The sequence below is a fragment of the Pollicipes pollicipes genome, unplaced genomic scaffold (genome assembly GCF_011947565.3).
Source record: "Pollicipes pollicipes isolate AB1234 unplaced genomic scaffold, Ppol_2.1 Scaffold_6138;HRSCAF=7277_pilon_pilon_pilon, whole genome shotgun sequence".
NCBI lineage: Eukaryota > Metazoa > Arthropoda > Thecostraca > Pollicipedomorpha > Pollicipedidae > Pollicipes > Pollicipes pollicipes.
The window spans coordinates 5977422-6001487 of record NW_023596818.1 but is presented as its reverse complement, the minus strand read 5'-3'; the positions used below and the strand labels follow the sequence as shown (position 1 = coordinate 6001487).

Here is a 24066-nt window from a genome sequence, read left to right as displayed (position 1 = left end):
CAATAATGACGCGCTTGAGGCATTTGGGCGTTGTTGACTGTTGGTGCTGTTGACCAGGGGCTGTTGGCTACATCAGGGTAAATCGGGGAAGGACTGTGGGTGGGTTGGGGGCTTATTGATACATGACGGTTGACTTAGAAATGGTAACGTGGGTTTCGCCGTGATAAGTTAATTTATGGGTTATTTTGCTTGTTATAGGTCCAAATGCGCTGTCTGGAAAATTTGTAATTTTGGTGTTTCTGCGCCGCAAGGGATTCTGTGATGGCAAGAATTGTGCTCGAGTCACCAACAAAATTGTGTATTCTGCACTATCAACAAGAGGTTATTGTTACATCAAGTTTGTTCCAAAGTACAGCATTTTGTACATGACCCAGTGATAACTGTCATAACCCCAGCAGCATCTTGGGCAAAATGCAGTGTTGTTTACATATGTCTAAATGTCAGTTAACTGACCATTCACTGTGCTAGCATTCATATATGATGTAACTAGCCACACTGTTAACTGGTGTTTGGTGGCCATACTAAAATTGTGTTGACTTAACTCATATTGTGATGATGATCATGGTGAATTTTTTTGCCAGATATTTGGACTCGTGCAAAATGTCCATTCTGTCAACATACCCTGATACACTATACAATATAATTCAAATCAGTGTTGGTAGTTTTTACATTTATGATGAGGTAATTTAATTTAGAGCACATCTTGATTTATTTTACACCATGTGACAGACCACTGCAAGTCTTCCTTGATAAATCCTGTTTTTTATCAATACCATTATGGAAATGTTTATCACCACCATCAGGTTGACATTGTGAGCTGGAACCTGCTTACACAGAATATTTTGTGAGGCTCATGCACCTTTTATGACACAACTGGTGGAGGCCCATAATGAAATGGACAACTTACTCCAAAAAAGCTCATGTGGATATCCACAGATGCCCCAGATAAGCGGATCACACAGATTGATGCTTTTGTGCTCTGCAGGCAAGGGATAAAATATGATCTTCCAAGCTTGAGGGAGCAGTATTCATTTGTTTTTACTTCTTTTGTGATATTCATGGGGCCAAGATGATATTCCCAGAAAGTCAGGGACCTCAGCCCCTATGGCCCTCTTGGTTTCTGCACCCTTGCATGCAGGTACCATACATGATAGATAGGTACCTGATATTGTACATGTTTGCTTGTAGCAGTGGCTCAGATAGTGGAAACCTGACAGTTTGCCACTGCTTGACATTAGCAAGGTCATGACACAGCAAGCTGATTGGGGCCATTGTGCCTCAAGTTGACTGGTGAATTCTTTGATGTCACTGTATCCTGATAGCATGCAGACTGCTCATGAACCATTAAAAATGGCATGGATTGCACTGGTGGGATCTGGTGGGAGCAGCTGGAACTGGATGACCCAGGCAGGGTCAGATAGGACCAGATTGGCCCAGATTGGGGTGGGCCAATCTAGCTAAAGTGGTAAAATAAATTTTAGTTGTGCAAAGCTGGTGTTGGATGCTGCCAGACCATCTTGCATGTTATGACTTGCTCACCACATTCTCCAGTGCCCACTGCTCACCACATTATCCAGTCTCCACCCATTGTCACATTCTTTACAGTGGTTTTCTTGGGTCAGTGCACAGGCTAAGACTTTGCCCTACCAGAGCATTGCTTTCTTTCTTCCTGGATGCTAGCCCTGCCACTGGAATGGCTCATGCAATCATGATATATGCTAATCTATCTCAACTCATTAGCCAGTGATTTCTGTGGTTCTCTTTTGGTCCTTTCATGCATCCTGTAAACTTAAGGCATTTGTCATCATATGTTCTGTAACTGGGTATGACTTGAGCTATAGAGATACTCATGCACATTACATTGCTCCTTGCAGCCAAGAAGAAATGAACTTCAACTGCCTGATCTGTGGAACCAGATGCAAGCTTCACAAGAGCCAGCTTAGTTCCAGGCTGGGAGAGTGGCAACAGGAGTGGTCCTCCAAGGAAGCTGATCAGGGACTCCTTTGGATACTGGATCTGGATCTGAACTGGTCAGCTTTGGCTGTGCTGAATATGTGTGATTATATTTTGCTGTTGTATTTTATGTCTATCATGTGCATTGAATGCTGAATGATGTGTTGTTACATGAGGCTACCATCTAAGAAATGCACTGAATGCATTTCCATGCAATGCTTGATGATTCCCCGGGTCCGGTTTTCAGCTTGGACGAGGAGCAGTGCCTGTGTCCAAAGTGCTCACAACTCTTGCGTGATCTTCGAAGCCATGAAGCTAAGGTCACCGAAATCCGAACTGAGCTCATTCAGAGACATGAGGGTTGCATGCATACAGACACTCCAGGATCTGTAGACATCACTGTCACAGGTAATTTATCTAGGCTCTTTGATGTCCTTCACTAGTGAGATGGTTTTCAAAATAAGATGGCCCTGCAGATATTTTGGGATGGTTTTCAAAGAAGATGGCCCTGGCAGATATTTGTGATACACTTAAAGCGTCTTTAAATGACGTCAATGTTGCCTTAAAACGGTGGGGTTCTCCAGCACGATGAGAATTATCAATAATGCTAAAGAAATACGATTGTTGCACTTTGCTGCGTTGTTCCAGCAGTTTGTCTGGCCTCCAATAGCCTGCCTGCCTTCTCACGACTGATCGTGTCCCGTTTTAGAAGCGTCTGTGAGGCATAAGCCGAACTCGGCGAGGCCAGAGCCGGAGCTGGAGCTAGAGCCAGAACCAGATCCAGAGCCGGAGCCAGAGCCAGATCCGGAGCCAGAGCCAGAGCCAGCGCCCTGCCTGCGGCGAAGCTCTCGTCGTTGTGGACGACCGCCGGCGCCGGCCGGTGGTGCCGTCTTGCCGGCAGTCGGACGTCGCCGCCGGCCTGACCCGCTCGACCTCGTCCAGGTGAAGACGGAGCCGGGCGCCGCGCCGGCACCGGCGGGCAAGGTCGTGGCGGCCCGAGCGGCGGCGGCGGCCGGCGGGGCGGGCCTGGCGACGAACCCCGCTGACGGTCGGCCGGAGCCGGCCGCGTCAGGGGCGGAGGCCGGCGGCGAGACGCCGTCCGAGGACGCAGACGGCGGCAGCGGCGGCGCCGCGGCGGACGACGGCGGCTCGGACGTTGAGTACCAGCCGCCGGCGCCCCGCGGCCCGCTCCACTGCCGACCGTGCGGGCTGCAGTTCGGGACGCGCGCCGGCCTGGCGGCGCACCGGCACGCCGCGCACCGCACCACCCTCGGCTCCAACACGTGCACCATCTGCCAGAAGACGTTCCGGGCCCGCAGCACGCTGGTGACGCACCGGCGCATGATTCACGGGCCGGGCGAGCGGTGTCGCCACTGCGACGTCGTGTTCCGGGACTTCACCGAGTATTACCGACATCTCGCGGACACACACGGAGTTCGGAAGTTCGTGTGTCCAAACTGCGGCGCTGGCTTTGCCCGGAAGGTGATGCTAAATAAGCACCTAGTGAAGGAGGCGCGGCACATGAGGCGGGCGAAAATTGTGGTAAGTGACTGCTGGCAGTACTGGTTTAGAAGAACATGTGTAAGCATTTCATAGCAAAATTCGGAGAAAAAGCTAAAAAGCTCCTTAGACTTTGTTTCCAATGTGTTTTATATTCCCTGTCTAACTTTTATGTTTGAGTATGGTTTTCGGAAGTTCTCATGGTCTGTTTGTTATTTTTTAAACCATTAATTTTTTCAATGAATGACATAACGCTTGATCAACTGCTTTACCTGCATTCAGCTGGAGAGTGTCGTTATCTAATTTGTTATTCGTCGGTTGTTACCTTCCAACAGTGACTGGAATCTGACGCTCATACTTAGGAGTCACTCCCAAGCTGAGTCCGATGCTGGTGCCGCCCCGACCCCGGCGGCTCCCAGCGTCGCATCCCTCAGCCCTTCTCCGCCGGCAGGGGCGGCCCACGGCCCCGGCGGCCCCCAGTATCGCATCCCTCAGCCCCTCTCCGCCGGCAGGGGCGGCCCACGGTCTCGGCGGCTCCCAGTGTCACGTCCCTCTGCCTCCCTCCGTCGGCAGGAGCGGCTCCCGACCCCCGGTAGCCACCAGTGCTGCGTACCTCTGCCTCCTCCCGTCGGCAGTGGCGGCTCCCGACTCCGGCGACCCCCAGTGCCGCGTCCCTCAGCCCCTCTCCGTCGGCAGGGGCGGCTCCCGACTCCGGCGACCCCCAGTGCCGCGTCCCTCAGCCCCTCTCCGTCCGCAGGAGCGGCTCCCGACTCCGGCGGCTCCTAGTGTCGTGTCCCTCTGCCTCCTCCCGTCGGCAGGAGCGGCTCCCAATGTCGCGTCCCTCAGTCTCTCTCCGTCGGCAGGAGCGGCTGCAGGCGCTCCAGTGCTCCGTCTGCGAGTTCCGGCCGCCGGTCAAACGGCTCGGCCGGGAGTCGTCGGTCCGCGCGCGCATCCGCGACCACGAGCACCGCGCCCACGGCCTGCACGGCGCCCTGCCCAAGGTCAGCGGCACGCCGGTCTGACTTGACCTAAGGTCAGACCTGGTCTGACGCGAGGGTCGACGTTGACCCTTGTCGGAGTCCCGGCTTGGACGTCACGCTGCTCTAACCCCATGGGATTTTATGTTAGAGTTGTCAGACCGGACGTGAACTGAGATCGAAGCGTACACGCGGTGCCAGGCACGGCGCGGGTCCAGGTACGGCGCGGGTCCGTGTCAGGGACGTCCTAGTGAGGGCACTGCTCCGTCCGTGCCGTCTCGTCCAGGCTAGGTCGATCCCGGCCGGACTCAGTTACGGCGCGAGTTCTGGCTGTCGTGACCTGACCTGCCCTGGGCGGAGACGGGAGCCGCGTCTTTGTGGAGGCGCCCGGCCTCAGGCGGTGATAACGGAGCTGACCGACTCTGACCCCTACCCGGCCCGCCGTGCAGGTGGAGTCTGCGGCGCCGGAGGGCGTGGCGGTGGCGCAGGGCGAGCGATACGCATGCGACGTGTGCGGCGCCGTCTACGGGTGCAGGCGCGCCCTCGGCATACACAAGAGGGTGCACAGGGAGGTGAGGCGCACAGGCGCGCCGCCGCTCGGCGGGGCGCGACCGGCGCTCTGGCGCACGGGCCGTGGCCATTGGTGTCGTTGGCTATCGCATGGTGCTAGTGTTCGCATATCATTGTACCTACTCTCGAGCATTCGTTGGACTAGGCCCGTCAGCAATCGGACGTACGGGCGGCGACACTGCGGGCTCCCGACGCGGTATCCCCGTGTAATCCAGCGGATCGAAAACTTCGCTAGGGGATTCGTGTAGCGCCTCTGTGGCGCGTCCCGCCTTCGTTCGAGGGTCTCAGACATCTCGAGACGCCCGTTCTGATGTCCCAAGTGACCCTAGCGAGCAGGCTCGTCTGTGACCTCTCCCCCCGCGTAACCGGCGTGTTCTCTGCTCACCCTGCCTCAGCCGGCGCCCGTCGCTGTGACCATGACGCAGTGCGAGTTCTGCGGCAAGGAGTTCAACAGCACCTACCTGAAGACGCACCAGGTGCGGCCGGCGACGCTGCGGGACGGGCAGATGGCCGGCGGCTGGTCGGGTGTTCTCCGGATAGGGGACGGGGACGAAGGCGGTCTTGGGGTCCATAAGAAGGCAGAGTGATGACTGAGTGTTAAGAGGAAGTGGCATAAGAAATGTAGCTTATTGTCGGCTATAGAAAATCCGATTATTTTTAGTTTGCTGTTGTTTTGTATTGACTTCGTACACACATTTTCCATCACGCTGAGTTGTGTTTAGTGTCGCGTGTCGGCGTTCACAAGGAATGCCCCGCGTTTTTTGCCAGGAAGCGGTCCACAAGCTTGCAGATCCCAACACTCTCCTTACGTGCGAGTTCTGTGGAAAACAGTACCACAAGTTTCAGAAAAAGCACTACCTGTCTCACCTACAGGTCAAACACTTCATGGACAAGGAGTTTATTTGTTCTGAGGTAAGATCCGTATTTCGCTTAGCTGATCTCGTTGTTTGCTGAAAATGGGTACCACTGCTCATCATCGACTATCATTAATGCGTGTTGCATAGGCTCAAAACGAATTGAAGATAGGTAAATTAATATAGGTTTAACCACTCGTGATACCACTGCATTTTCAGGTGTTTTGCTTTTTGGTTCGGAGAAGGTTTTTGTGAAGATTTTGCCGGATTTTTTTTTACCGCAAAGACAGAGCCTTGTGCGACGACGTCTCGCCCGTGCCTGTATGACCTCTCGAGTGTCGACGGGCCTGCGCACGCCCTGGCTCTCACGTCATTGTCCAACTGGTTTTTAATTTTGGCTGGGTTTAATTTTGGCGGCACACCGTCGTGATGTATGTGGTTAAATCGTGAAAAGATGATTGTCGTTAATCCTGTTAATCCTGTAATCCTGAACTGTGGCATCTGGAAACATCGTATGTGACAAGCTTTTTGTAATGTGTAAGCTTAAATGCTAATGCACGAAAGTATGCACGATAACATTTTTTAAAGATGTTATCCTATTTTTGGCCAAAATGTAACACTGTTCAACCAGATTTGAACGTTAGGGCGCGAACGTAAGCACATGTATAGCATGCTGGTGAACGTGCGTACGTGGTAAGTGCGTAACGTGGCAACATGCGAGGCGCGGAAGACTGGGATCTCGCGATCCCCTGTGCCTTTGACTACCAGTCGGCTCTACCAGTCGGCTCTGTACTAGATTATGGCCGATGCAGCCAAACCCAGTGCCCATCGCCGGCGTCCCGCGGCCGGGCCGGCCCATGTACGCTCCACTGACCGTCTCCGCCCCTCCCCCCCCCCCCCCGCAGCCCCTGTGCGGCCGGACGTTCCTGCACCAGCGCGGCCTGCTGCGCCACGTGCGCAGCTTCCACCAGCAGACGGTGCCGTGCGGCCTCTGCCCGGAGGGGTTCGCCTCGCTCTGGAAGCGGGACAAACACCGCGCCGAGGAGCACGGCCAGTACGACTTCGTCTGCGAGGAGTGCGGGCTCAAGTGAGTGGCGCGCCGGCCGTAGTTCTGCAGTGCTAAGCAGCGGGACGGAGTTTGGGCAGTCGTGCTTGCTGCAGTGTTGAAAACTGGGTTTTTAGTTTACCTGTTACGCTTTACGCTTGGGGAATACGCTTGTTTCATGTCACCATCGCCATCCCAGTCCCAGATCGTCACCATGGCCAACGTTGTCGCGGGGTAGTTCTCGGTAGGTGTCCAAAGAACCATTGAGTAAAGAAGCTAGCTTAAGCGTACTCTGGTGACGAAGGGTTCAAAAATGACAAGAACTGGAACATTAAGAGTCATCACTGTTCCTGATCAAAACCAGGAGGCTACTATTATCTATTACATTAATGACAGGCCTGGAGGAGTCGTACACAATATCACCAGTAACCAGCGTGCCGCCGCTCACTCGGCACACCGAGCTCCTCCGGCGCGCCCCAGCTCCCGCTCGCTCCCACGTGGCGCGCGGCCGGCAGGTTCTTCCGGCGGGCGGAGCTGGAGATCCACACGCGGCGCGTGCACACGCTCCAGCTGCGCTACCAGTGCTCGGCCTGCAGCCACCGCAGCGAGGAGCGCCGCAAGCTGCTCAACCACGAGCACGCGGCGCACGGGCTGCACGTGGCGCCGCTGCCGGCGCACAACCCGGCCGGCCAGCTGGGCTACCCGTGCCCGGCGTGCCGGGCCGTGTACGGCTGCGGCCTGGCCGTCAAACAGCACGCCTGGGAGCAGCACCAGGTCAGTCCGCCCGGCGGCCGCCGACGGAGGGGACGGAGGCGGGGTGGAGACGGACTGCTCTGGGGAGCGATGATGAGGACTCGGTGGGGGCCCTGCAGGAGATGGCTCGTGATGGAGGCTGGAGAGGAGACGGAGACGGCTGTCCGTGGCGGGGACGATGGGCAGGGGACCGCGGGAAGCGGCGTCGCTCCGTGGTGGGTACAGAGGCGGGAGAACCAGCCGTGCAGTGTCGACACGCGACGGGTGCCGAACACGTGTGCTTGCCCCGACGGCGGTCGGCCGTTGTCTGTGGGTCACCCCTGCCTGGTGGCAGGTGGCGGCGGGAAGCGATGACCACTGGCAAAGATCGCGGACTGCCCGGCGTCGTTGACCCGTCCCTGGTTAGGCCCAACGTGGACCGTGGATGTTGGATCGGCAGCCCCGGTCATCTCCCTGTCCGCGCTGTAAAGCCATGCATTGAGCCGCGTCGGCCGTTGGCTGGGCCGCCACGACGCACCTCTCACGTATCACTTGTGGTCCGCTTGCTGGGAACACAATGCCCGTCCCGCGTGCTCCTTCACTGACAACCGCCTGCGAGCTGACATCTCCTTCCGACCGGCGTGTTTCAGATCAAGCTGAACATCTACGGCAGGCCCAAGAACCCGGCCAACAAGCTCGACTTGGCCGCCGCTGCAGCCACCGCGGATGCTATCGCACAGATCACGTGATTCCGCGCAGTCAGGGGCACGTGCGTTTGCGGGCGGGGCTGGCAAATGCGCGACGTTGTGTCGGCGCCATGCCACGTGAAGCGCTGAAGTGATGTGGTGAAGACGACGGCCCCAGATTCCGCTACGCGACTCACTGGGAGGACAGCAGGTCATTCACGTTGTATGTTGCATGTTGAGGTGTCATTCCCCGCCCTGCTTGTTCCTTTGCGGTAGTTATTGAAATGACAGGGCGGCCGTCAATGTGCGGCATGGGTTTTCTGTACTTATACAGAGAATGTGTCTTTCTTCGTGAATTCGTCCCACAACAGCTAGCGACGGAAAAACATTTGCCATATGCTCGTCACGGTAACGAGAACGACAGCACTTTGCCTAGCGTGGCAGGCTTTTTTGCTTTTGATGTATTCGGCGCAGAGAAACAAACGTTTCGATGTCGCGTTATCTGCTTTGCGCTATCGAGCTTGGCATCAGGGATGGAAGCAGAGGCGAAATATTGGTGGGGCGAGAATATCGTGGCCTAGGAACCCCATGTACGACAGTGGGCTGGGTTGATCTCGTTTGTGTACATTCCCGTGTAGGGTTGGGTCCGCGAAATTCGCTGGGGGGGGGGGGGGGGCGGAGGAAGCAGGAAACTATCGCCAAACCCGTCTCGCTGTACACATGGACGGCTCTCTACGAATAGGACTGACAGCTTTCTCCGCGTGGATGGTAGGACTGTAGTCTCATTCCTGCAAACGAAATAGAAAACTGCACACCTTTTCCTGCGTGCCTGCGTTTGGTGGCCATTAGCACGAAATGCGAGCTGATGCGGATGATGCTGAACGGATGTCAATTATGCGACCGCCGAGGCCGCCCACCCTCGGTCCATGCTTGTTGGTGTTGTGTATGGACAGGTGACGGAATGACCCGTGCTGCGATGACCGCCGTGTCGTGTCCAGCCGGTCGTGGTCGCCACTTCATATTGTAATCTCCAGATGTCTTACAAGTCTGCTTATCCACCTATATGTCAAAATATACGAATAAGCGTTATATTATGCATAAAGCCCTGCTTTTATACGCAGAGAAGACTGAGAAGGAAAGCATAGCACCCTGCGCTTGGCAATCTTTTGAATTCTTTGAAATTTTTTGGACGCATGCTCTGGTGTCACTTTTTTGTCAGCTGGGGCCCAGCCCGTCAGCTAGACAACGCCGATGATTTCTTAGATACCGTGTAATACCACTACAAAGGGGCTACAACTGACAACGCATGTTTAGTAGTAAGAATATCACGTACATGACACGTGAATACACCAATAAAACATGTGAGCATCAACAACTAGACACGTATTAATAATATGAGGTACGAGCTTCCCTCTGTTGGGAACAGCTACACCCTAGGTGGAAATCGAACCCAGCTGCGTCTGCCACCCAAGCTGTGTGTTGGGACTGGCAGCGTGGTTTCTGGTCGCCGAGAAATACAGCAACACGCGTTTCCGCCGCCTTCGACTCCTCGCGCCGAAACACGAATGACTGAAAACGCACATGGGGTTTGGGAGTGGTGAGTACTTAAATGTCTGATGTTCACGCGCACCAATGTATTGATCTTTGCCAACAATGAACTACGCCTATAAAAATAAAAATTATCCGTGAATACACGTCCTTTTCACTCCACAGGCTATAGCATTCACACCATCCGCTCAGCGCCACAGGCAAACTCAGCCGTTTGCACATATTGACATAGGGGTTACTTGGAGAAGATGCGACGAAAAGTGCCTATTCCCGCTGGCAAACGTTGTGCCGTTCGGTTACACGAGAGGAGAAATGCTCCCTCAACGTTGTCAATTCCCACTTGTTTCATGAAGATCGAAACTTCTCTTGCATGGTCGTGAAGAACTGAAAAAACAAATGTATGACCTGTTTAGAACCACGCACGCTTTGTAAGCATCACACGCCAGTCGAATTCCGGCGAAACTGCGGACATCGCGGTCCATGTCCGTGTAACGAGCATGCCTGACTCGCAATCGCTAGGTTGTGGATAGAGCTCAACAACAGGTGTGTTTTGCGTCCCTTCTCCACAACCAGCGTGACAGACTCGTCGGTGGTTGCACCAGACGCACATAGACCATGCACGTGAAACTAAACGCCAGTACGAAACATAACATTTACAACGCACAATCTGAATCGCGACGCTGCGATCCCACTGCTGTACATCATTCGGGGGGAGGGGGAGGCGTCACGAACAGTCCCACGGACCGGCCTCGGCGGGGCTGCTTGGCCTGTCTTGGTAGGCCCCCTCTCCCCCCCCCCCCCCCCCCCCCCACCACACCACACCCCGATCAACGTCAGCACTGACAGGTCCGGTCCTATGAGCGCCGGTCACAGGTCAACCAGCTGATCCGCTCCATCGGCCCTGCATGTGGGACCAACTGCCTGGCCTGACCCTGGCAGCTCGCACTGAACAGATATGTGTAATGTGAGCACAACAGGTGATCAGATTCTGACAGCTGGCTGGCCGCCGGATGACCCGCCCCAAAAGCTGTCTCAAGACACCGACGGCCAGCCCGACCGACCTAAACAGTTATAGGTGCTAGGGGCGTACCTTCCCAATAAGTTGGGAGGTTGAGCAAGGACAAGTGCTAAACCCGCCTCCCCTCCAAATTAAAAACGCGTTCCTCCCCGGATTTCACCCGTTCTTTTATTTAAGTTGGGTAGGCTACTGAAGCCGACATATGACTAGGAAACTGCCCCGCTGCCATGAGCTGGCCCTGGCTGCCATGCGATCACTCCCTAAAATCGTTTGACGCGACCTTGATGGTCAGCTGACCTGAAGCTGAAAATTACCGGCCTCGTCCAGTCAACTGAACTGAACACAGTGCCTGACCTGGCCCTGAGTGTCAGTCGACTGGCTGACCCTGACCGCCATCTGACCTGACCCCGTGACCTCACACCACCCTGACGGCCGACCTGACCTCGACCTCATACCACCGTGAGTCCGCTGACCTAACCTCGGACAGCCAGCCGACCTTTGCCCACCAGCGACCGGTGACCTGACCTGTCTGATCTGGCCGAAGGCGGGCCCGAAGCGGCCGTGGTGCTGCAGCCCCCTGCGGATCCACTCCGGCAGGCCCTCCGCCACGCTGGCCCTGCCGTATCGCGCGTCGCACAGCACCACACAGGCGTAGTCGTTCCTGCGACCACGATCACACCGTGACACAAACGTCCATTTATACACGAATAGGCGGCACCGAATCGCGAAGAAAAGTGAAAAGGACAGCACATCGATCAAAGAACAAGTGCAAGGGCATTGCTTGCACTGATGAAGTTCAAACACAAAAGTTCACGACTTTTCTTATTCACGTTATTTCACGCAAACTATCCATAAGGCGCGTGTGACTTCAGGTAGCCATCACGCGCCAGTACACAATATGTCAGTCCCTCGCTCACATCGCGCGCGTCCCTCCTAGCGTCCCACAGGCGCCGTCTGCACCTGTTTGGCGCTAGGAGGCGTCAAACAGGCGCTCACCGGTGGCGGATGGCGCGGCCGATCGACTGGTTGACGGCCTTCATGCAGAGGTTCTCATACAGCACCTGGCCGGGCGCCCGCCCGTCCTCCGACCGCTTCTGTGGACCAGGCAGGCGGCATTACACAGCGTCCTCCGACCGCCTCTGTGGACCAGGCAGGCGGCATTACACAGCGTCCTCCGACCGCCTCTGTGGACCAGGCAGGCGGCATTACACAGCGTCCTCCGACCGCTTCTGTGGACCAGGCAGGCGGCATTACACAGCGTCCTCCGACCGCCTCTGTGGACCAGGCAGGCGGCATTACACAGCGTCCTCCGACCGCTTCTGTGGACCAGGCAGGCGGCATTAGACACCGTCCTCCTACCGCTGCTGAAGCCGAGGCAGGCGGCATTACACACCGCCATCCGACCGCTGCTGAGGCCGAGGCAGGCGGCATTACGCGCCCGTCCTCAGACCGCTTCTGAGGCCGAGGCAGGCGGCATTACACACCGCCATCCGACCGCTGCTGAGGCCGAGGCAGGCGGCATTACGCGCCCGTCCTCAGACCGCTTCTGAGGCCGAGGCAGGCCACATTACACACCGTCCTCCTACCGCTGCTGAAGCCGAGGCAGGCGACATTACACACAATCCTCTGACCGCTGCTGAAGCCGAGGCAGGCGACATTACACACAATCCTCTGACCGCTGCTGAAGCCGAGGCAGGCAGCATTACACACAATCCTCTGACCGCTGCTGAAGCCGAGGCAGGCAGCATTACACACAGTCCTCTGACCGCTGCTGAAGCCGAGGCAGGCAGCATTACACACAGTCCTCTGACCGCTGCTGAAGCCGAGGCAGGCAGCATTACACACAGTCCTCTGACCGCTGCTGAAGCCGAGGCAGGCAGCATTACACACAGTCCTCTGACCGCTGCTGAAGCCGAGGCAGGCAGCATTACACACAGTCCTCTGACCGCTGCTGAAGCCGAGGCAGGCAGCATTACACACAGTCCTCTGACCGCTGCTGAAGCCGAGGCAGGCAGCATTACACACCGTCCTCCTACCGCTGCTGAAGCCGAGGCAGGCCACATTACACACCGTCCTCGTTCAGTCTCTGCCTGGACCCTGTCCTCCGACTGCCTCTGTCAGTGCTGGCTGACTCGGCGTCCGAACAAACCCTCACCATACTCGGAGCCGCCCGAGCTGGGCGGCAAGGCAGAGCGGAGCCTTACACCGGCTGGTGCGTAATGTGTGTAATGGTGCGTAATGGTGCGTAATGGTACGGCATGGATGGATGAGCGGAATGGTCACGGGTCTCGAATTTGCATGGTTCAGCTGCATCACGCATAAAAAACGTGCGCGGGCTAAGTAGCACCAAAGCTAAACGCAACCTCGCAGCTATATTCATGCACGTGCATTGCGCATCTTTTCAGTGATCATTCATGTGTGGAGCGTACATTCATTCCAGCGTACATTAAGACGACGCCATTGATACGCATGTCATCCGACGGAGAACGCCAGGTTGGCGAGGTTTACGCCGGGTGGACCACTCGCACAATAGCCGCAATTAACAACGCGGCAGATCTGATTGACTTCAATGCTCGTTTCAATCATTGGTGTCAAGAAACCAGTGACGACGCAGACCGAGGCCACTAAGTCAGCCCACGTACCATGTTGGCGTCCAGGAACCTCATCTTCTCCATCAGCTCGGGCGACTTGGCGTTGGGGTATGGGAGGCCGACCACCACCACACAGCGGCCCAGATCGTCACTGAAGTTAATGCCCTCGCTCATCTTGCCGCCTGGAACACAGCGGAGCACTAGAGCACACGGCGGAGCACTGGGGCACGATACAGCGGTGCGGCACGTACGTCTTGTGGACGACGGACCCACAAAGGGGCGTGCCCCAGGCTCCTCGATGAACGCGTTGTTTTTACAGCAGCCCACACTAGCGTCAATAGAAGTTACTGTCGACGGACGTTTATCTGAGCACGCAGCATACCCCGAAGTACATGACTGAGCCGTACGGCACGCGGTCGTGCGCACAGGACGCTGGCGTGATGGAGACACGTTCAGCATCTTTACAATCAGTGGGAAGCAAAGCTTCCATTGTCACTACAACTTGACACATTAAAACAACTAACTCTTTTTCAGAAAGCCTGCTGAAATATGCGCAAAAGAACACCAGTGGTGCAGGAGGCAACTTAAGCAGCTGGTTGTAAGCGCCATCCCGGGCGCACGAAGGACGGCAAGTACACAACATCATTTCGCGCAGGATCCCGCCATCTTGCGGCGCTACCCCACGACCTTGCGGCGTTTCCAACGCTGCAGGGGACGACCCGCGCGACATGGCGCCGTGCTCTCACCGACGACGCAGAAGAGAATGGCCCCTGTGGCGGCCGGCGGCCGCTGGCCGGACCTCACGGCCTGGGTGTACTCAGCCAGCACGGCGTCCGACCGGCTCGACTGGCGAGGCTCGCGGAATACCTGCCGGTAACGGGTCAGGTCAGGTCAGGTCAATACGTCTGATCAGATGGACTGGCGAGGTTCACGGAACACCTGCCGGTGCCGAGTCGGGTCGTGTTAGGTCAGGTCAGGTCAGGTCAGGTCAAGCCAAGTCAACACATCCAACAGGCTAGACTGGCGATGCTCACAGGACACCTGCCGGTGACGGGTCAGGTCAGGTCAGGTCAGGTCACGTCAGGTCAAGACGTCTGAACGAATACACTGGCGAGGATCAGGGAGGACTCCACAGGTCGCAAGTCAGGTCAGGCAGAACGTACCACGCAGCAGCAGCTGGATGCAACAAACAGCACGAGCAAGTCAAGAGGGGCCGAGTCAGTCCGGCAATACAATGAACCCAAGCCTGACACACAACAGTACAAAAGCGGATCTGGCGACACGAGGCCGGGGCGGATGGATCCCGGGCTCTAGCCATACTGCCCCGATCTACTAAAAAGATGTACGACTGTGCTCCATCCACGATGGTCCTCACAAGACAGCGCAACAGGATAATCCAATTATTCGGTAAAACGCATCGCAGACATCAAGCCTAAAACGACACCATCGCAGCAAACCAGCAGCCTTGTGCCAGTACGCCCTAACTATGGCGCACGAAGCAATACCCATGTTCTGCAGCAGTACCTGTTTCCTGGCAGAGATCTTGTCCATGACGCCGGTGGAAGCGAAGTGGGCGAGCGCGGCGGCGGCGTAGTCGTAGGACGGCAGGAAGCAGACGATGCCGGCCGGGATAAGCTTGCAGAGGTTCAGCAGGACTCGGCCCAGCTCGTCCAGCTGCCGGCACAGACGACGGGCATGGCGCAGGTCAGCCAGCGGCCGATACGGGCTTGGCTCCAGAGGGCGGCCCCCAGCCAGGTGTGGAGCCCTGCAGAGGTAACGGCAGCTTCATCGTCCTATGCGCACGGCTTGTGATGCTGCCCGAACTACGCGCGATCTCGGCTGCTAATGCTTCGTCGGCTCAGAACAGCTGCGAGATGCCGTCAGTAGGTCGCCGACGCGGCCGGCGACGTCAAACAATCCAGCGATAAACGTGTCGTCACAACCGGTCTTACACCGCGTCTCGGGATACCACGCGGCCGTTCACCACTCAATGAGGTGAAAAGATACGGTCACTCCCACACTGACACAACACCAGAACAACACAGCAAACATAAAACGTCCAGTCTTAACCGTCATCCAGAGGTCAAGCTAAGCCACCACCTCTGCACGTCTGTGGCCGGCTTCAGCGAGCCCGCGGCCGCAGACGGTCGGGGCATCGTCTGCACGCCGGCGCGTTCTGACCGTGGTGCGCTGCGCGCGGCTCTGGTAGCTGAAGAGCAACTCGGCACCGGACGGGCCGGCCGCCAGCGACAGCGTTAGCAGCTGGTCGGCCGGCACCACGTGTCCGCAGGAGAAGACTGTGACGCGCTCGGGAGCGGCGCCAGCCGCCACCAGCAGCTGGTCGCGGAACTCCGACACCGGCTGCATGGTGCCGCCGGCCAGGATCACCGCGCTGAGGGGAGGGAGCGTCACCAAAGGGGGAGCCGAGCTGATCACGGCCGCCGCGCCGCGGGGGGGGGGGGGGGGGCAGACGGGCTGCTCACCACGGTAGCGGCCTGGTGTAGGAGCTCTGACACCGGGCACACAGGGACTCCGACACAGGCAGCAACGGAGGCTCCGATGCTGGCAAAAGCACGATAGCAGACGATGGGATCCCCGGTGAACTTCGATGGCGGGAAAGATGGGAACTTTGACAATGGGACGCACGGGAAACTCCGCCACATGAAGCCAGCGGATTTCAGATAAGGGAACACCGAACACTTACGATGGCATAAACGGACTATTCTGACACCACGAGGAGATCACAACATATTACGTCAGGAAATACGGAAAATTCTGGCGCAGGGGAACTTGGGACACTACGACGAGGTTAACTAGGAACTCTAGACACCAAGTGATCGGGACAACCAGCAACTCGGACCTTAATATCCTCTTTCACATTTCCATCCAAGAACATCATTTGCGTTGTGTATGTAGAACTTCAAACCACATGCAACACTCACCGCGCCTCTCTGACGATGCTCTGAAACTGGGCAGCTGCGTTCAGCGCCAGGTATTTGATCGATGGTGGCTCCGCCCTGGCGGTGGTAATCAGAAGCCGACAGTCCCGGTCGGGCTCCGAGAGGGCGTTGATCAGCTGAAGCGTGGCCATCAGCGGCATATCCGAGGACCGAGAGTCGGTCTCCGCAGGCTCCACTGAAACGCATCAGACAGGGCAAATGGACAGCTAAAACCCACTGGATTTTATATGGCTCACAGAGTGGGTGTATGTTCCACAAGTGGTTGCAGTGGGTGACAGAACAGCAACACATCACCTATGGACGCAATACATGGGGGTAGATAATACGGTACGCTGAGCAAGCTCTCAATCTGCCCAGAAAGCGTGGGACCAAGCGCAGCTTCGGCACTATAAGAAAAGATTGGATCACGGCACGCAGACGCATCAGCAGTATTCGATGTACCAACTCAAACTAACAGACACGTCGGGTCTGCCCTCCACACCCCACCCATTCCAATAGGTGGTGTCTGCACGGCGGCCTACCGCGCCCTCTCCAGGTTACCTGGGGCGGCGGGCGGGGCGGCGGCCGGCTGCTGCAGCTCCCGCAGGAACTGCGACACGGCCGAGCGGGCGGCCGGCGCTGTCGGCGTCACCTGCCGCCGCTTCCAGCAGCCCCGCAGCTGTCGGCCGGCGCGGCGAGCATGAGCGGACGTTAACGGCCGGTGAGCGGACGGGCGTTAACGGTCGGTGAGCGGACGGGCGTTAACAGTCGGTAACCGGGCAGGCGTTAACGGTCGGTGAGAGTGGGTTAACGGACGGTGAACGGGCGGACGTTAACGGTTGGTCAGCGGGGCGGGCGTTAACGGTCGGCAAGCGGGCGGGCATTAGCTGTCGGTGAGCGGGCGGGCGTTAACGGTCCATGAGCGGGCGGGCGTTAAGGATCGGCGAGCGGGCGGGCGTTAATGGTCGGTGAGCGACCGGCCGCGGCAGACCAGGCCGGTCAGAACGGATCACAGCTATCACCCTCCGTCAGTCGATTGAGGGCGAGCCAAGACAGTCCCAGTCATTCCAGCCGGGGCACCCTAACCTGGGACCGACGGGGCAGTGTATGGTCGGCGTATCGGCGGTCAGTGTGACAGTGTGAAGGTTGTTGGCAGTCAACACGATGATAGGCAACCCGACTCACAGTTCGTCTCATCCAGAACACAGCGCCACAACGGTCTCTCCGTCGGCTTTCTTAGTGGCAGCATCGCAGGCCAGGCGACACGCTGTTTTCGCCATCTCTGCCAGCCTGGTCTCAAACGTTCTCGAAAGCAGCCGCAGCCATCGACCGACACCAACCTTCTGCACCAGTCGGATCTTCTCGGCAAACAGCTGCAGCTTCCGCAGGTTCAGGTTGTCGATGCCGGCGCCGCAGAGGAAGTCGTTCAGTTGGAGGACGCGCGTCTCCTCGGCTGCGGCCGGCGGCGCCTTGCCGGTGCCGTCTGAAGGGCGTGGCGAAGGGGGCAAGGTGCTGTTCAGTGGTGGTAATTAACACGAACGCACCCGCACGCAACAGGTGGTTGTCGAGCCATACAGATGATGATATTCGATTACCATGATAGTTTTGGGGTGTTCGGACAAAAAGTGGGATAGGAATTATGGACGGGATGACGGTCCATCACCCTGAAGGTTTGGAATAATACGCACATCCATCGCTTGGTCGTGTGTAGCACACTTAACAGACGCCCAGACGATGGCCGGTAACACGATCATGGCAGGCAGGGACAATATCGCAGAAGGAAAGAAAAAAAACTACGCGCTCTAATCGTTTTCGCAGATGGCCGAAGAAAAGACTGTGATAGAATATCCACACGGCATTTCACACTATCATGGCACAACACGGCATTATTAACTGACTCAACATTCATCAGCATGAAACATGACACATTCCAACTGGTAGCCAAACCACCTACCGACGAGCTCAGTATGCCCTTATGGACGGGCTAGCAGCCTGGCGTAGGTAGAGCAGGTTCTTCGGCGAGAACCTGCTCTTGATAGGTTGTCTATGTAGTGGAGGAGCTGGTCACACGCGTCCGCCACCTGACACGACATTAATAGGTGTGTCATCCGGAGTGTATGTTATGACATCAGGAGTCGTACGTCATGCGGATATTCCTTACATGAAAATGTGTCCAAATTATCGGAATTTCGTATGCTGCGATGTTTCGTCCCAATGTGTTGATATTCGGCTACAATGCGGCCATCTAGAAACCACCGCGTTCTCCATTGATCTATTCGTAGCCGACAACATGTTCTTTTAATGTAAACGCGGGGCTTGATCAGTTTGTCAAGCCTTAACCTAACCTGACACCGAGCGCGTGCAGCCGTGCGAGCTCCGGCCTGGTGACAGTTGACACTGGCCGATGACGGCCACCAGTCGCCGGCTACTCGGCGGACGGCTGTGAGCGGCCCCGTGGACACCTCAGTCGTGACGCCTCAGCCTCGCGCAGCTGTCGAACTAGATCCCACGGGGCGTGGTGCCGCATCTGACGCCGCATCAGGGACGCTGAGCGCGCTCACCTGACGCCGCGTCAGCTGGCCTTCACGTCGCTCTCGCAGCGGAGCTGACTGTCTCCCCCCACCCGGTCAGCGGCGCTGCGCGCGCTCACCTGACACTGCGCCAGCTGGCCTTCACGTCGCCCTCGCAGCGGAACTGACTGTCCCCGCCATCCGGTCAGCGGCGCTGAGCGCGCTCACCTGGCGCCGCGCCAGCTGGCAGGAGTGGATGCTGCTGATGGTCTCCAGCAGGTTGTGCGCCTCGTCCACGATCACCACGCTGTCGGCGAGCCGCAGGCCGCTGGCGGCGCGCGTGCCGCTGTGCAGTAGGTTGTTGTAGGGCACCACGACCAGCTGCGGCGGGGGAGGGGCTGGTCGGAAGCAGGCAGGAGAGGCCACGGTCGCTGCCCGCTCCACTCTCGGTCGCAGTGATCGGACAGGCTCAGGTAGCCATGCGCGCGAGCTCAAACGAATCCCCAAGGACCGACAGAGTGGCGCATCTCTCTCGTCAGACGGTCAGACAGGAAAGCTCTGAAGCGATCAGCCGTCCGTCCATGCGTCATTGGAGCTTTACGACGCAGTCAGCTGCTGAGGCTATTTCGTGTCGCCTGCCGCTCACCCTGGCAGGAAGAGCGGGCACCGCGGGGAATCGAACCCCATTCCTCTGGTTTTCCAGACGCAATGGTTAACGCAGACGCGTTAACCGCTACACTACCAACACCCGAACAGCCGTCCGCTCGCCAACTAATCCGACCACATAGCGCTCACACAGCAAGTATGATCGACCGCTCACACGCAGTGCCTTTGCCGGGAGCGCGGGGCGACACGAGGGAGCGGAGGTGACCACCACTGACCTGGGCGTCCCTGACCGCTCGACGGCTGGCGTAGTAGGGGCACGCCTTTCGACGGCGACCCTCCTTCACAAGCTGCTCAATGTCGCGGACCTCTGACAGAATCTGACGGCAGTGACAGTTAAGTGACATCACGGACAGTTAAGATGACGGACCTCTGACAATATGACGGCAGGGATGACCACCACGGATAGTAAGATGACAAACCTCCGACAGAATCAGACGGAAGGGATGACCACCATGGACTGTTCAGATGACGGACTTCTGACGGAATGACGGCAGTCATCACCCTGACAGAATCCGACGGCAGGGGTGGCCATCACGGACAGCTAAGGTGTCGGTCCCCTGACGAGACCGAACGGCATCACCGGCCAACGACGTCGGCGCGCAGTCTGGTGAACATGGCAGATCTGGTTGCGGCTACGGCATGACAACACAGCTGACCGAAGCTCCAGGCACGCCCCGGAGCTCTCACCTCCATCGCTAGGTCGTCCACGCGCCGTTTATAGGGGCACGCTCCCGTCGCCTTTTGCTTCTTCTGAGAGCGGCCGTCCTCCTTCGAAACTTTGGTGGTCTTGCTGGTGGATTTCTGCTGCATATCCAAACAGCTGGAGACAGACATACAGAGTAAGACGCACGGGTCCCTCCGAAAGTGCAATATTTACAGAGCCGATGTATTATTCCTTTGTGCAACCTCACGACACATGGCACACAAACACAACTTCATTTGCGTGTAGGGTGATTAAACAAACGTGATAGGTACGCACAAGCCTAACTGCCAGTATTTTGTGGCGTCCCACCAAAAGTATCCAGCATTTATCTTCTTTTCTGAACCTGCAGCAGGGAGTTCCCTGTCTTTGTTCCCAGCCTTCCGACATCTCCATATCACCCACCCTACTCCCCCTACTCCGCGTACAACCACCCAGAATCCATGGACCTCACACCAAAAACACACCAACTACGCCACAGCGGCGAGCAACCACGGACCTCGGACCTCGGGCCGCCACCTCCACCCCACTCACGCCTGGTTGACGAGGCCGAGGCTGCCGAGCCGGCGCACCGCGTCGTTGATGCAGAGCTGCGGACGCGACGCCAGCGCCGCCACGCGGACGTGCCCGGCGTGAGGCGAGCGGCGCACCTCGCCCACAAACTGGCTCAACTGCGAGTGCGTGCGGCTCGTGTAGATGATCTGGAATCGATGACGTCCGTCACCGACCACGCCAAACGCAGGACTGTGGCGAGCATTCTTACAGATGGCTTGTGCATGGTAATACCAAACATTCCAGCATGACAAACTGCATTACCAAGGATACCGAGATGACTGAACTGAACAACACCATTGCCTGACATATCATGATGTAGCATTGAGCAGTTTATACCATTCAGTGATTGCTGAATTGCAAGATATCACACTGTATGGAACAGTAAGCTTGGAAACAGCGACCGACGCTGGGACGTGCGGGCTTCCGTACCGACTGCGAGGGCGAACAACACCTGCATCAAAATAGCGCGGAGCTTGCAACAAGCATGTTGCAACAAGCTTGCAACAAGCTTGCAACAAGCACACGCACACGCTCGGCTGGCCCGATGGGGCTCCCGAACGGCGACGTGCCGCACCTGCGTGCCGTGGTACGCCTCCCCGTCACCGTCGCCGCCCTCGTCCGAGGACCCAGCCTCCTCGTCGCTGTGGAAGTCAGCGATCAGGTCCGCGTCGTCTCCCTGCGGCGCCGACGACGATTCCGGCTCGATGACATCGCCAAACAGCTCGCGGAACTCGGCCTCCTGGCGGCTCAGCTCGGTACTCTGCGGGGGAAGTCAGAGGCGTGAGAGCCTCACCCGAACCCAAGCGGACGACATCCAGTCTTAAGCCAGGATATGCCGTCGTTACACAGCGTGGTTCCTTCGGGAGCTGGTCAATTGATGTCCGCAATGCCCTAAGCATACACCTGAAACAGCACCAAACCTCAGCCTCAGTATGACTTGGAAACTGGAAGACTATTTTTCCTGGGTTTTGTTGCTTTAAGCAAATAATGCTTGCCACATTACCACATCAACGACGAAACATCAAAAATGACACCTCTGGCCGCTCCATCCTGCCCCTCCCCCGCCTGCCTCACCTGCGCAGGCGGCCGGCGGCCGGGCCGGAGCGTGACGCGGGCGCGCGCGCGTCGCAGCGCCGCCAGCCGCCGCTCGGCCAGCTGCAGCTGCTGGCGGCGCTGGCGGTCAGCCGCCTGGTCAGCCAGCCAGTCGCCAGGCAGGGCGGCGGGCGCAGCGGCCGGCGGCGGCGCGCGCAGCTCCTCCACAGCCGCCTCGGCAGCAGCCTGCTCGCGCGCCTCGTGGTCGCGCAGCCAGCGCACGGCGCCGCAGATCAGTGCCAGGGACTTGCCCTGGGGAGAGGGGAGGGTCAAGCTGAGTTGACGTAGTGGGATGTGGTGCTGCCAGACTTGGGTCTATAGCTGGAATACTGGGGAAGCAAAGGAGTAGTGATTGGTTGAGGAGTGGAGGCCAGACCAGGGTCTTGCTATACTTATCAGGAGATGGAAAGATTAGCTTCAATAACATGTGCAAAAACTGCATCAACTTTTTCTGCATTCAAGCTGCCTGATGCTGGTTCTGGATGAAGACAGATGCACCTGAGATAAATATACTAAATTGGTCATTATGAGCTTAGATGCAAATGGTACTGCACAACATGATGCCTTACAGCACAAAAGTATCACTATGTGCAAATTATGCCAGAGAATGCGAACTTACAGTGCCTGTAGGGCTTTCAAAAATTCCAAGCTTTTTCTCCTCCAAGGCCCAGTATAATGTTTTCATAAACTCTTCTTGAGCCTTGTATGGTGGAAATGGAAATTCAAATATCTCAGGTGGCTCCATTTCTTGTACTGAAGAATATTCTGAGTTGATATCTGAAATGTTCATTTCATACAGGCATAAGCCTCATGCTTTTCCAAGCAGGCAAATTTATCTCATATTAAGTTGCAATCATCATAAAGAAAACCCTTAAAGTTTTGATTTACATTTTTAGGCATTGGGCTTTACATCAGATGCATCCATGCCATTCTTATAAATATCATTTGTGGACAGTGTGGGAAACTGATACAAGCAGCATGAGAATAAGAAGTCTTGGCATATAATGACTAGCATTTGTATAACACACTTTCAACAGAAGGTACTAATATTAAGTACTTTGCTTGCCCCAAAAAGCTTTTCATAAATGTCTCAGTACCTGCCAGCTAAGCACTTAAGGAGGCAGACACAGTTGACTTTTTGTTTTAACATAAAATTTGTGATCCACTTGCCAGACTACAGCTGGCACGGATACCTTCGGATCAATCTACAGCATAGTTTGACTTTGGCTGCTGTGATTGTGTCATATCATTGCAACAAGGTACTCTTAGAGGAATATGAAGGTGTTAACAGAATTAATAAATGTCTGTTATATGTACTGATGACAACATGGCATAGCTTATTTGTGATGTTTAGCTGATACAATTGCATTCATTCATCTTGCACCTTTATCACCTTTAAAGAACTCACTGAGAGGTGAGATATGTGCCACCTAATCTAGTCCATTACCAGCATGTTACACATGACATAAATCAAGTATGAAATGCTGCACAAATGAGGGTTTTCTAATAACCTTTTATTTTTAAGAATGACATGAATGCAACACAACTAGCATTCATCTCAAAAAAGTTCCACTTAAAAACATCGCAGGAAACACAAGCGAACATCATGGAACATGTGGTGGCCAGATATCACCAATCCCAGAACGGCTCATGCGATTGCATTCTGGCTTTCGATTGCCGTTTAAAGAAACCTTTTCAGCGGTTCTGTGGTTTGGACTTGGCTGCCCGAATACCCGTGTAGCAGCATTACCCTAGCGGAATACTGTCCTCACGAATCAGCTCGCTTCCCGCCACCAGATTTGCAACTACCGCGCGAACCAACTTCCGCAAGCTTCGGCTTCGGGACAAAAAGCCAGGCCAAATATGTTGACAACGCCGTACCCTGAGTTTTTGGCACCGATCGACGCTAAACCTTCGCCATTTGAGGCCAATTGGACAATAATCTTGCCTCTCCAGAATATGGTGATCTTGGGTCAGCTGAGAGGTCACCAAAAATACAAAAAACCGGAAAAGTAAGGGCGTAAACATTCCTGCGCTCTAAACCCACGGCACCGATCAACATAGAACACCCACCAATCGATGTGCCATAGCCGACATCCTATCCTTTCAGTATATGGTATCTTAGTCTAG

The 24066-nt window shown here is 56.3% G+C and overlaps 2 protein-coding genes and 1 long non-coding RNA gene across 4 annotated transcripts; 2 read left to right on the top strand and 1 right to left on the bottom strand.

Moving 5' to 3' along the window:
- The first annotated feature begins 34 nt into the window (after window positions 1–34).
- Window positions 35–2854, top strand: LOC119106213 (uncharacterized). Of its 2 annotated transcripts, none has more exons than XR_005095100.1 (4): window positions 35–77; window positions 1875–2030; window positions 2201–2361; window positions 2663–2854. It is a non-coding gene; the product is annotated as an uncharacterized LOC119106213 (long non-coding RNA). The 2 variants fall into 2 exon arrangements; XR_005095101.1 differs by lacking the exon at window positions 35–77 and adding an exon at window positions 84–99.
- Window positions 2855–3438: 584 nt separating this feature from the next.
- LOC119106109 (zinc finger protein 189) lies at window positions 3439–8380 on the top strand. Its single transcript, XM_037229706.1, has 8 exons — window positions 3439–3495; window positions 4317–4454; window positions 4880–5002; window positions 5396–5476; window positions 5769–5912; window positions 6760–6941; window positions 7415–7673; window positions 8282–8380. The coding sequence occupies exons 1-8, from the start codon at window positions 3439–3441 to the stop codon at window positions 8378–8380; spliced, it is 1083 nt and encodes a 360-aa protein (XP_037085601.1).
- Window positions 8381–9941: 1561 nt separating this feature from the next.
- Window positions 9942–23723, bottom strand: LOC119106108 (ATP-dependent DNA helicase DDX11). Its single transcript, XM_037229705.1, has 19 exons — window positions 23687–23723; window positions 22556–22713; window positions 22105–22188; window positions 21419–21604; window positions 20824–20990; window positions 20277–20409; window positions 19805–19906; window positions 19152–19304; window positions 18440–18494; window positions 17754–17896; window positions 16975–17023; window positions 16417–16609; window positions 15656–15866; window positions 14999–15148; window positions 14221–14341; window positions 13526–13656; window positions 11880–11977; window positions 11409–11544; window positions 9942–10249 (listed from the first exon to the last, which is right to left on the bottom strand). The coding sequence occupies exons 2-19, from the start codon at window positions 22679–22681 to the stop codon at window positions 10211–10213; spliced, it is 2277 nt and encodes a 758-aa protein (XP_037085600.1). The 5' UTR covers window positions 22682–22713; window positions 23687–23723; the 3' UTR covers window positions 9942–10210.
- Between the last annotated feature and the right edge of the window lie 343 nt (window positions 23724–24066).